At 36.3% G+C, this 12,232-nt stretch overlaps 1 protein-coding gene across 1 annotated transcript in view; it reads right to left on the bottom strand.

The window, feature by feature from the left end:
* MUC2 (mucin 2, oligomeric mucus/gel-forming) overlaps window positions 1-11,890 on the bottom strand; it is a 73,251-nt gene extending 61,361 nt beyond the window's left edge. Inside the window, exons 1-9 of the mRNA XM_032212759.1 lie at window positions 11,821-11,890; window positions 10,523-10,787; window positions 7,906-8,020; window positions 6,859-6,949; window positions 5,850-5,959; window positions 5,407-5,623; window positions 2,565-2,690; window positions 1,597-1,714; window positions 250-388 (exon numbers count right to left, since the gene is read on the bottom strand). Coding sequence (XP_032068650.1) covers window positions 250-388; window positions 1,597-1,714; window positions 2,565-2,690; window positions 5,407-5,623; window positions 5,850-5,959; window positions 6,859-6,949; window positions 7,906-8,020; window positions 10,523-10,787; window positions 11,821-11,890 — 1,251 coding nt within the window. The remainder of the gene's footprint in view (window positions 1-249; window positions 389-1,596; window positions 1,715-2,564; window positions 2,691-5,406; window positions 5,624-5,849; window positions 5,960-6,858; window positions 6,950-7,905; window positions 8,021-10,522; window positions 10,788-11,820) is intronic.
* Between the last annotated feature and the right edge of the window lie 342 nt (window positions 11,891-12,232).

Raw genomic sequence — 12,232 nt, 5'->3', positions numbered from 1 at the left:
TTGGAAGTCTCTCTAACAGAGAGAGTTGGAAGTCAATGCTTCTTTTTCTTTCTTTTTCTTTCTCCCCCCTATCTTTCCTCACTTTTCCCTCCTTTCCCCTCCTCCCTCAATGTTCTTTTATTTACTTTTGTATTTTGCATTTTATGATATTTTATAACTTAATAAAAATGCATAAACAAAAAACCCCAAGCACATTTGTAATGTTCAACATGCTGGATACACCTCCAAAGAGAAGTATTTCACACACACCTTGGTCAACACATAGTAACAGTCTCCATGGAAGGTATATTTCTTCCCATCAAAAGTGGTTATGTGGGATCCACCCTCCAAAGCACAGGTACCTGGACATGGTAACTCCTCGCATCGCCATCTCCCTGATTGACAAATGCTGCATATAGACAAATGGGGTATACACATTAAGAATTTGTATTGAAAATACGTGTATTTAGACTATCCCACTGAAAGGGTTTTTTTGCGGGGGGGGGGGTACATATGTCTGTTTGTATTTTCCCTACAAAATAATCACACCTGTTTTTTTCTTTTGTTTTTTTTTATAAACTGAAGAAGCCATTAAAGCAGGGGTGTCAAACTTGCATCGTCACAGTGGTGTCACATGATGTATTGTGACATTTTGCCCCTTCGCTAAACCAGGCGTAGGCATGGCCAGAGTGTGACGCATTTGGTCCGCGGGCCACAAGTTTGGCAGCCATGCATTAAAGCCTGGATAATGATTTTGCAGTTATAGATGAAATTAGAGGCACTGCTGTCAGCTGTAAGAAATCAGGAAGCAAGGTGGTTCAAATGAACACAGGTTATTGAATGCTAACACTCTCTAAGTTTACTGAGAGAGTGTACTGGATTACTAAGATTAAAGCAAATTGGCAGTACATAAGAATCAATGGAATTCGAAGTGTACAGGACTTAGATCTTTTATGGGCATAAAGGAACTCCTGACCCACCCCCTCTTGGGCTCAGCCTGATCATCTCCTACAAATACATTTATTTTTCTTTAGGTTTATTTGCTGATCCTAGATATTTATCTTTCTTTCTTTGAGAGTCAAGGTGGTGCAGTGGTTAGAGTGCTGTACTGCAGCCACTTCAGCTGACTGTTATCTGCAGTTCGGCGGTTCAAATCTCACCAGCTCAGGGTTGACTCAGCCTTCCATCTGAGTGGGTAAAATGAGGACCCAGACTGTGGGGGCAATATGCTGACTCTGTAAACTGCTTAGAGAGGGCTGAAAGCCCTATGAAGCGGTATATAAGTCTAACTGATATTGCTACTGCTATTTATACCACATAAATGCAAACTTTCTTAATTTGACTTTGCATGTTTACTCAGTGTAAAATAATACAAGGTATTGGGTTAAAACCAAGAGGAGGGAAGTTCACTGGTAATGCAAGGAAATTACAGTATTATTATTTGAACAAGCATTCCTTATTCTCAGGCTGTTTCTGTAAAGTATCTAAATAGGATCACTCTGTCATTATTGACATGATATATAAATCCTGTCCTCATTTTGACATAACAATGATTGAGTTACTCTAAAAATTACTATAAGTGTTAATAGGGAAATGATGGGCTATTGGCATTCTTACCACTCTTCACACTCATTGGAAATTTTCTGACCGGGGGCGAATATTTCTCCATGAAGTTTACAGTGGCATTGGCTTAACAACACACAGCCATTCCCTGTGATATCATCATATATTGTGCCTGTAAAAGTGAAATAAGAGATTATTAATAAAGCATGACAACCAAAATTACTACTAAAGGGCAAAAAAAAGGAAATTCCATTAAATTATGTTGAAGAACACATTACCAATATAAGAACAATTTCCTAGCTAATTACTACATTTCATTGAAGAGTAAAGAGTATGAGTAATAGATTCACGGCAAAAGTGAACAAGCTTTGCAAGGTCTTTTAATGTTCTTAGTCTAATTTCACGAGGTCCTAATTTGAGATGTTTTCTGCAAACATTCAGTTCAGGTCATGTTCAAGAACAAACTGTCCCATTAGCCTGATAATGGGATTAAAAATGAAAAAGAAAAAAGAAAGAGATCCAAAGAGAAAAGAGGGGTGTGTCAAAAGGCCCACTCATTTTTGACTCTAATTGGTCCACTGCATCAGGCATCTGAATGATTATCCCTCCCCCCCCAAAAAAATATGGCATTCAATTATAATAAAAAAAAAGTTTTCCTGTTCCTTTTCTGAGCTTATGATAGATGGCAATAATGATGCTTCTTCCAAAGGGAGATCATCACTTTTGCTTAATGCTGACAATTTTTTAAAAAAATTATTTCTAATATTACTACCTCACTATTTCTTGAAGGGAAATTACATTTTTTTCATATATATATTTTCTCATAGTTAAATCTCTGTGAAACAACTATATACTACTGCTTACTGATATGTTATTACAATGAGCACAAATAGTTCACTTACTATTGAACTAAGCACAAATAATTATGAAAAGGGACTAATCAGCTTGGCCTCAACCATCCAACTGAGCAGGGATTTAATTTTGAATTTCCCACCCAACCTTTTATACATTGAAATTGTTACCTTCGGGGCAAAAACAGCCATCCATATAGTGCTCTTCACATAGCCTGCTGATCTCCGGGTGCGAGCAGGAGTCCATACAGGGGGAACCACTTTCCAGGTAAATCATATTTTTGGGACATGACCTCGCTAAAAGAATAAGGCAATGATTAGGAAACATACTTTTTTTTTAGTGGACAAAAGTCCATTTATCTATGTGGACAAACACACAACAGAATTGCATTATGAGGAACTAAATTCTTTAAAACCATTGTGTGCTGATTATACCATGTTGACTGTAAATCCAAATGATTTGCAGTGAATCTTGGACTACAGTGAGGAGAATGGATTTGAAAATGAAGATATGAATGATCAAGCTAATTGTTTTGCCCACAGAAATAGAGGAAGCAACTGATTACTTTACGCACAAAAATGGGAGGACACTTTGATTCCCACAATGGATGAATGGCTGCAAAAATTGATGGAGTTAGCAGAGATGGCTAAATTGACTGCTTTGATTAAAGAAAAACACACAATTACTTTTGTTTCTACTTGGAAACCATTTCTGGACTTTGTTTGGTTTGTTTTGTTTGTTTGTTTGTTTTATTAGTTTTGTATGCGGCCCGCTCCCGAAGGACTCCGGGCGGTTCACAATAAAACAGGGAAAGGGGGGTAAATAGGACAATACAACAATTTAAAAATACACAACATTCACAATTGAAGCGGGGCTGGATACTTCAACAGCCCCCAGCCTGCCGGAACAGCCAGGACTTGGTAGCTTTACGGGAATGCCTAGAGGGTAGTAAGGGTCTGGATTTCCATGGGGAGCTCGTTCCAGAGGACCGGAGCAGCAACAGAGAAGGCTCTCCCCCGGGGAATCGCCAGCCGACATTGGCTGGCAGATGGAACCCAGAGAAGTCCCAGTCTGTGTGATCAAATCGGTCTTTGGGAGGTAATTGTCAGGAGGCGATCTCTCAGGTACCCAGGTCCGATGCCAGCTTTGTGCTTGAGGTGAAAAATATGATTTTGGGTTTGACCAATTAGATAGGTTTGTTACAGTGGTGGGATTCAAATAATTTAACAACCAGTTCTCTGCCCTAATGACCAGCTGAGTGGGTGTGACTCGGTGGTCATGTGACTGAGTAGGCATGGCCAACTCAATGTCACTCACACCGATGGGTGCTTTGTCTTAGCTATTACAATGTAATAAGGGTTAACTGGAGAGGCAGTTTCTGTAAGCAGGCAATAAAGATTCAGCTAGAAACAACACCAGAATGTTTCCTTCCTGCCTTCTTTACAGGATTACCCCTGTAAAGTGGAAGAAAACAAAATGAGATTTCTTCTAATGACCAGTTCTTCAAACTGCTTGGAAAGTTAACAACCGGTTCTTCCGAATAGGTGCGGACTGGCTGGATCTCACCACTGGTTTGTTATCAAAATGGCTAATTTATATTACTATGCAAAAGTAAAAAGTTGAGGATTGATGCTATTATCTTATTCTACTGCACCAAACAGAGTCGGAAGACATTGCCTTTTCTTCCTTTTTTCCCTTTGCCCTGTATTTTTTTCCTTTCCTTATCCTTCCCTTACTATTTTCTTTTGTATTTTTTGTATTTTATATTATAAACTAATAAAAATAAAAAAAGAAATAGAGGAACCAATTATTAGTTATACACAAATGGCAAAAAAAAAAAACCACACTCAAGGTGATGAATTTATATCTCTTGGCAAGCTTTTTTTTTCTAAAGATGGGGAAAGTAGCAAAATAAAATATGCAAATTCTAGCAGAAAAGTTGTGGGTAATATCTGGTCTGCTGTGAAGAATGACAGAAGCAAAATGGGCTATGTATGCTTCTGCCTATTATAAGAAAGTATGTTAGGTGAATAAGGAAAGAAATAAAAGTAAATTGAATGAAGTGGGAATGAGACTTAAGCATGCCTGGTAAAACAAGAAGAGACAGGATCAAGAATGAAAGGATATCAAATGAATGTGAGTTGAATACAAAGTAAGTGACCAGTAGGAAAGAAATCCATTAAGGCATATGAAGAAAATGAATGAGGATCAAACCACAAAACAAAAGGATGGAAAATAGTAAAAAGACAGAGAATTGAAAAATTTGTATTTAAAGTGGAAAAGGGGCAGAGCTATATATAGCAAAATATAACTAATTTAATGTTTTATGAGTGTGATGGAAACAAGGCTGGTTTACAAGAATTTAATTCTTGAGTGGTATAGTCAACATGCATTGCTATAAACTAGATACACGTGTGTCTCTTCCTTTCTCTTCCTTTCTCATGCCATTACTTTCTTTGGTTGCTATTTTATTCCTTTTTATGCTTTGAATAATTTGCTCAGAAATATCATGGTGGATATAGATGGATGAAGGGATGGATGGGTGGATGGGTGAGTGGGTGGATAACCAACTCCAAACCCAGATAGATGAAATCCTTTGTAAAAGTTTTTAAATGTTGTTAATATAAGGCCACAAATGCCTGTCTTGTATTATTTTTTTGGTCTATAGTTAGTTGACAATTTACATTGATTGAATTCTCCTGTGTTTCAAAGGGTTTTAATTTTCCTTATTTTGTTTTAACACTTTTTATGGTCAGCTTAGTTCCCAAGGCACTGATGCACCCTGGAAATGGACTGAAATAAATAATCAGTGATGGAAGATGGAGGATCTCCAGGGTTATTTTGACATAAAATAAAGGAATTGCAGTATACCTGCACACTGTTAATTTTTTTTTACTTCATTTTGTTCTTGGATGGTGCCCAGACTCACACTATTTGTGTTAGGCAGCCTTATAAATCTAGTCAGTCACTCACTCAATCAATCAATATGATCTAAGCCAGTTTGCTACTTACGGCAGAACTGAGGGGTCCTCCAATTCTGAGGACTGCCACCAGCGTGGGAACACTGTCGTGAATATTCAGAGATGGTACTGCAGAGGCAGAAAGAGTCACTTCCATGCTGACAAGAACATCGGTCCTGCATACAAGCTTGAACATACTTTTCTAGATTCAGGCGATTCTGGCAATCCGCAAATGCCGGTGAAGTTAGGAGTGCGAAACACTCTTCGCGCTTGAAAGGGAAGAAAGCAGAGAAGAATGGATGTTTCCCTTACATTACCCTCCAATAATAAAAAAACAACTGATTAAAACTGTAAACAAAAATTGTGCACTCAAGTTTTGGGGCTGTTAGAAACATGGGCCACTGCTCTCAATGAAAACTGCTGGAGCCAAAACAGCCAGGATTAGAGGCTGATCTCTCATTATTTCTGAGAATCCATGAGGGTTTGAGAACTTACATGCTGCTTGCACAGTTCAATAGGCTTTGTCTCATCAGGGTCTTCACATGTTGTTGTGGGGTTATTAACTTTTTGTAGGTTTCCAAATATGATTGGGTTGTAGATTAATCCTATTAGAAACAATAAAGGTGTATTTAAACAATCTCAGCTTATGATTCTTAGCATCCTGATAAATGTAAAGATCCATATATGATAAATCAGCTAGATATAGAGGAGTGCACACTGTTGTGTTATGGATACCACACAATGTATTTTGAGAACAGGAAGAAAGACAGATGATCAACAGAAATGTTGAAAAAAATGATATACTGTACATTAAGTAAACTAGGGTACAAAACATCCTAGTTTTGTATCTGGTTTTGCTTGGAAGCTACAATTCCTTATTCTACCATAAATCTTTTACAGTTTTATTCTAGTTGTTGGTGTTCATATACTTAAGGATCTGTTTGAATGTGGATTTTTTCATTTTATTTTCATGGAAGAATGCATGAACCTAAGAATTTAATTTGGATTTAGTGGAAGTAATACATACAGTTGGTAAAGTGAATGCCATTGCTCTAAATATACTACCCTTGAGTTCCCTTGACTATATTAAAAACAGATTTAATTATACAGTGAACAATATTATATTAAGTATAATTTACTATACTATAATATTTATACTATACTATTTACAATTTACAATTTACGATTTACGATTTACGATTTACGATTTACGATTTACTATTTACGATTTACTATTTACTATTTACTATTTACTATTTACTATTTACTATCTTTACTATATTAATAGTAAACCAAGATCTGCTAACTTAGTTTAATGACCTTATAATTTAGTTAAAATTTAGAATATATAGTCATTGTACATTCTCATTTACAAAGTAATTTGCCTGGAAAAAAATAAGGTGTTCCATGTGTGATTTAAACAATCGTTTGACTGTCAGTTCTTCATTTAAAGCATGTTCTCCAGTTTGTAGTAGAATGCTTTCTGTAGTATTGCTCTACTTACCATCTGAAATAAATTCATTGTAGATATTTTGTCCATTATAATCTCCACAAAGGCCACAAGTATAATTGTTGAATTTAGAGTCAAGCTCAATCTACATGGAAGAAATAAAACCAGGATATTTTGATTGATGATGGTGGTTCAGTATCTCAAGCATACAGTATGTCTTTTTTTATATGCTGAGATCCTTAACAAGATAACTTAAAAATAATTTATGATCATTTTCACATGTATGACCGTTGCAGCATCTCCATGGTCATCTGATTTATATTTGAATGCTTGACAACTGGTTCATATTTATGACTGTTGCCGTGTCCCAAGGTCTTATGATCATCTTTTGTGACATTTTGACAAGCCATGTTAATGGGGAAGCCAAATACACTTAGCAACCATGTTACTAATTTAACAATTTCAGTGATTCACTTAATTCACAACAAATGTCGCAAGAAAAGTTGTAAAATGGGGATAATTCACCTAACAAATTTCTCACTTAACAACATAAATTGTGGGCTCAATTGTGGTCTTAAGTCAAGGACTTCCTGTATAAATGCTGATTTCCTAAAGCAATTCTCTGATACAGAACAGGGTATTTTGTAACAGGACATATTTATAATGCTAACTCTTTACCTGAATAATTTGATGTATGAAAAAGCCCTTACAAGTTATGCTGGCTCAAGTTGCATTCGCCTAGCCAAAGGTAACCAATGGGATACAATTATTCTAAAACCTATCATTGGTGCTAGAAAAAAACCACAAAGAGAGTATCAGAGTATGAGCCATGGTGATGCAGTGGTTAGAGTGTAGTACTGCAAGCTACTTCTGCTACCTGCCAGCTGCCTGCAATTTGGCCGGTCTAATCTCACCAAGGTCAAGGTCGACTCAGCCTTCTGAGGTCAATAAAATGAGGACCCAGATTGTTGGGGGCAATATGCTGACTCTGTAAACTGCTTAGAGAGGGCTGTAACAGCACTGTGAATTGGTATATAAGTCTAAGTGCTATTGCTATCAGTTGTCTGTGTGATATATATCAGCCAGAAGTTGACATCATACCATCAAAGCATCTGCTTTGTTCCATATCAGAATTAGGCCCACTTTTGCATAGACTTTAGTATATATATTGTTCATCTCAATCAGGACACCAGAACCATAATAAGGAGTCTTTACCCTGTAGAGAAGGATGACAGAAAAGTGCATGCATTGGTTTTTATTGCAATGGACAGCTCAAGCATTAGAAGTCAATCATATTTCTATAATTAGTGAGGAATTACTTTGTACCTCTGGTCTATTTTACATTCAAACAGCTGGCTTTTCAGAATTTTAATATGTTTGAAGTGTTGCCTGATTTGATCCCACCCACCACTCCATATTGTATCCAAGTTTGGCTCCGTATTTGTGCAATCTTAATAGCTCAGTCAAGCCAACAAGTAAAAATATACTGTTGGTTAGAAGCAGTTCTCTTTTTCAGTAAAACCTATACTTCTATAAGCTAGAAGAAATTTGGCCAGCGTAGCCAATGGGAAAAAGAACCTTGGTTTAAAGAAAAGTGGACTGTTTTTACTAACTTCTTCCATAAACCTCTGAAAATCTGGTAATGGGGAATAAAAATAATATTCCCCTCGCACATATGTGCTAGTCATTCCCGACTCTAGGGGGCAGTGCTCATCTCCATTTCAAAGCTGAAGAGCCAGTGCTGTCCGAAGACATCTCTGTGGTCATGTGGCCAGCATGACTAAACTCCAAAGGCACACAGAATGTTGTTACCTTCCCACCAAAAGTGGTTCCTATTTTTCTTGCATTTTTAACATGTTTTTGAACTGCTAGGTTGGTAGAAGCTGGGACAAGTAATGGGAGTGCACTCTGTTATGCGGCATTAGAGATTTGAACCTCTAAACTGCTGACCTTCTGATCGACAAGCTCAGCATCTTGGTTACTAAGCCTCTGTGTCCCTTACAAAAATGATATTAAAAGACACCAAATGTTAATTGGTTCCAGTCAGGCTAATTCCAATAATAACTTTCTGCAAGGTCACTATGTATGATTACCGCTATCAAATTTTAAGACACATTCCCTTGTTTACTGAAATAATTGCACTCTCTCTCTTTCAGTCTATCAGTAGGTTAGTTGGAAGCATCCTATACATATGGAGAGACATTGAAAGGCATCCTAACAGCAGTGGGGGCAAAGCAGGAGGAAAGTACTTGAATGCAAAGCTACAGAACAGATTGAAATAAATAAGACTTCAATGGCCGCAGTAATAATATTAGACTGTGATAAGTTTTGTGTGTGCTTAACCTTTTCTGAGATTAAAAGAAAAGTATTGTGTAGATTCGGTTTTTTTCCCTGTGCTATGCTGAGCAGGATCTTATATACAGGTTTTCTAGTCATTTGCGAGATTTGCTGCAAAGTAAAATGTTAGTCAACCCTAGAATAATGGAACAGGTCATATTACAGGAAAAGAGAAATAATAAGATTCATTAAGAGAATGAATATGTTTTCTTAAGCCAATTACCCAACCATGGGTTTAAAATTCAATAATCTGGTCAGGAATGTAAAATGCTAATTAAAGGGGAAAAAACTACCATCACTTATCTCACCTATGCTAAAGGAGAAAAACAACTAAAGCTTCTACACCAGTATATAGAACCAGTATATCTACTGCCTAAAAGGGACCTTCCCCCATAGAACTAGCATACTTGGAATCTGGTAGTATACTTCTAATCTTTCTAATCTTCCTGCTTTATATTCAGCATGAACTTGGCTGGATCTCTAGTAATGACCGTTCAATTTTAAGTCAAAATCCCTTAATAGTATAGGAAAAAGTTTTCAGTAGATATTGTCAGATTGGAGTGTTTGTAGCATAGAGAAAATCAAGGTCATTATGCTGTTTCTTGTAGGATGGAATTCTAGTGAAGTCCAGTGTTTAGATCTAAAGAGTACCTATGCAATGGATCAACATCAACATAACTTCACTTGGCAGCTTTCAGTACAACCTCTCTCTGAGTCTCAGTTGTATTTTTATAAGTTGGCATTATGATGTTTAACTAACAATTGTTCTAAAAGTCAACAAGGTGAAGCTACTATAAAACAAGGAGGGAACTGAATATGGAAGGCATTTGGGTGAAATGTGACCAGATGAAAAGTTGAAAAATATTATTCTCCTCTGGATTGAGAATGAAATTGCTGAGAATAATATTGAAGCGCATTGAAATTCAACAGTCCAGGATCTAGTTTCATTATTAGGCTCTGCGCTGAGTGTTTAATAGTAACAGAGGTGTGCGAGCCTTAGGAGTAAGTGACTAAAACTTCTGTTGCCTCAGATATTTTTCCTGAATAATCCTGCCTAAATTCAGTCCAAATTTTCCTTTAGTTGAAAACTGGTGATGACCTGTGTATGTATAGACTCCTTGAAGTCATTTCACATCTCTTATTCTAACTTATTTTGTACTTCTCTTGAAAGTTGTCTGAAGAATTCCAACATTACTTCAAACTTTGCTCAAAGCAACATTTCTTTTGAAAATGTAGCTTGAATTTCTACACAACGTAGTTTCTGAATGTTTTGGGCCATAGCTTCTGCAATATTAAAGCTTCTACAGTGAAATTTTTGTGAAAGATTTTCAGAATTCGAAGACTGCATGCTTGGAAACATAACCACATCAGAGGAACTTACATTTGTTCATCTACTGCAACCATCTTGTGAGTGAGGTAAATAGCAACATCTTTGATTGTAACAAGAACATATTTGATATTAGGGTGACCTTGATCATTCTGCTCACGCTGGATATGAACAGAGAACTCTTTATAACTTTCTCGGCAGTCTGAAGCAAAGTTGTAATCACAGACCCCAGGAAATTGGTAAAAATCTCCATCAAAGGTTTTGAAATGGTCATTTCCCCAGGTGCTGCAGACAAAGTGGCCATGGTTAGATTTTCTTACTGAAAAGACAAAAATGTGATGACAAATAACCATTAAAGACCATTATGAAGCAAAAAAAAATCCAGATCAATGACACTTAAGTAATTAAGTGAAAATAAACAATTTAAACAGTCTTGGAATGGGGAAAGCTTGCCAGTATCAAATGTTTGACTGAAATGTTAGCATTTTATATTACCATTGTGGATTGCATCATCTCAAGAAATATGCACAGAAAGAGAATGAAAAAGAGGCACAAATATTGGGGTTTTTTGTAGCATAACAAGATCTTTGTTCTATGGGAAGCAGAAGGAGAGTGTTACCTATTAATGTGAATTATTAATGCAATTGGATTACTGTGATACTGAAGCATTTAAAACAAAATTGCTACCACTTATACCAAATAAGAGAAGATTTTTAATTAACATTTTAAATAAAAAATTAAAAAAGTTGCTGATTCGAGTTATATTCATTAACAGTAGGGATATTTAGATACGTCTTGCTCTATTTGCAGGACCTTAGCATTTGAAGATTAATAAATAAATCACAATTGATATCCCAGTGCTGAAATGGACATTATAGTACATCAAAGTGATACCCTCCCTACTAGTACTGTTAATATTATATTTATTATGTTCATTGACCAGAATTCAACAAGATAACAGCAGATAGAACAAAATTAAACAAAAGAATTTACATCACTAACACAGTCAAAGTGCATCTAGTTTAACAAATTGTGTAGCAAATATTGATCACATTCATAGAAACTGAATCATACTGGCCAGATTAACTGTCACTCTACATAGAATAAATGCTTAGATACTTTGTTAAATAAGGAGTTAGAAGGTGCACTTTGCATCCTTAAAAATGCAATGCAACAAGACTATAGTTTCGATAAACTCTCTTGTTACAAGCACCCAATTACCTTCCTTATTTTCAAAGCCCTACATAATCATTGGAGAATTTGAAAGCCTGTCTGATATGCATTACAACAAGCCTTGAGTGCTCTTTAGGCTGCCCATTGGCCACATATAGCAAATTTGTTAAACAACTTACCTGTTTTAATTTCACTTGCATAGCAAAGTACCAGCCCTAGCAACAATAGGCTGGTCACCTCTGGCCCCATGGTGGCTACGAGTGCAAGACAGGAGCCAGTCTACAGCCTTTCTTTATATAATGCCCATTGGCGCAATCCATCCCACCAGAAGGGAGGAGGAGGAGGGGTCAAGTGTTTGTACAATGTTTGTTAACTTCAGAAAGTAAACAGACCTGAATTTTTCATTGTAATATCTGTAATCTAACATTCAGGAAATAGAATAATTTTTTTTTATTTATTGGTTCAGTTATCATGCAATTACCCTTTTTATGGCCCATTCATATTTTATTTCTCAAAAGGATGCTGAACTGTCTTCCATCTCTTAATTTAATTCCAGGCTTAATTTAATGCATCTTTTAATTGTAGAAGGTA

This window comes from Thamnophis elegans, chromosome 1 (genome assembly GCF_009769535.1).
Source record: "Thamnophis elegans isolate rThaEle1 chromosome 1, rThaEle1.pri, whole genome shotgun sequence".
Classification (NCBI taxonomy): domain Eukaryota; kingdom Metazoa; phylum Chordata; class Lepidosauria; order Squamata; family Colubridae; genus Thamnophis; species Thamnophis elegans.
Note: the sequence above shows the minus strand (reverse complement) of the source record. Positions and strands in the feature narration are given on the sequence as shown.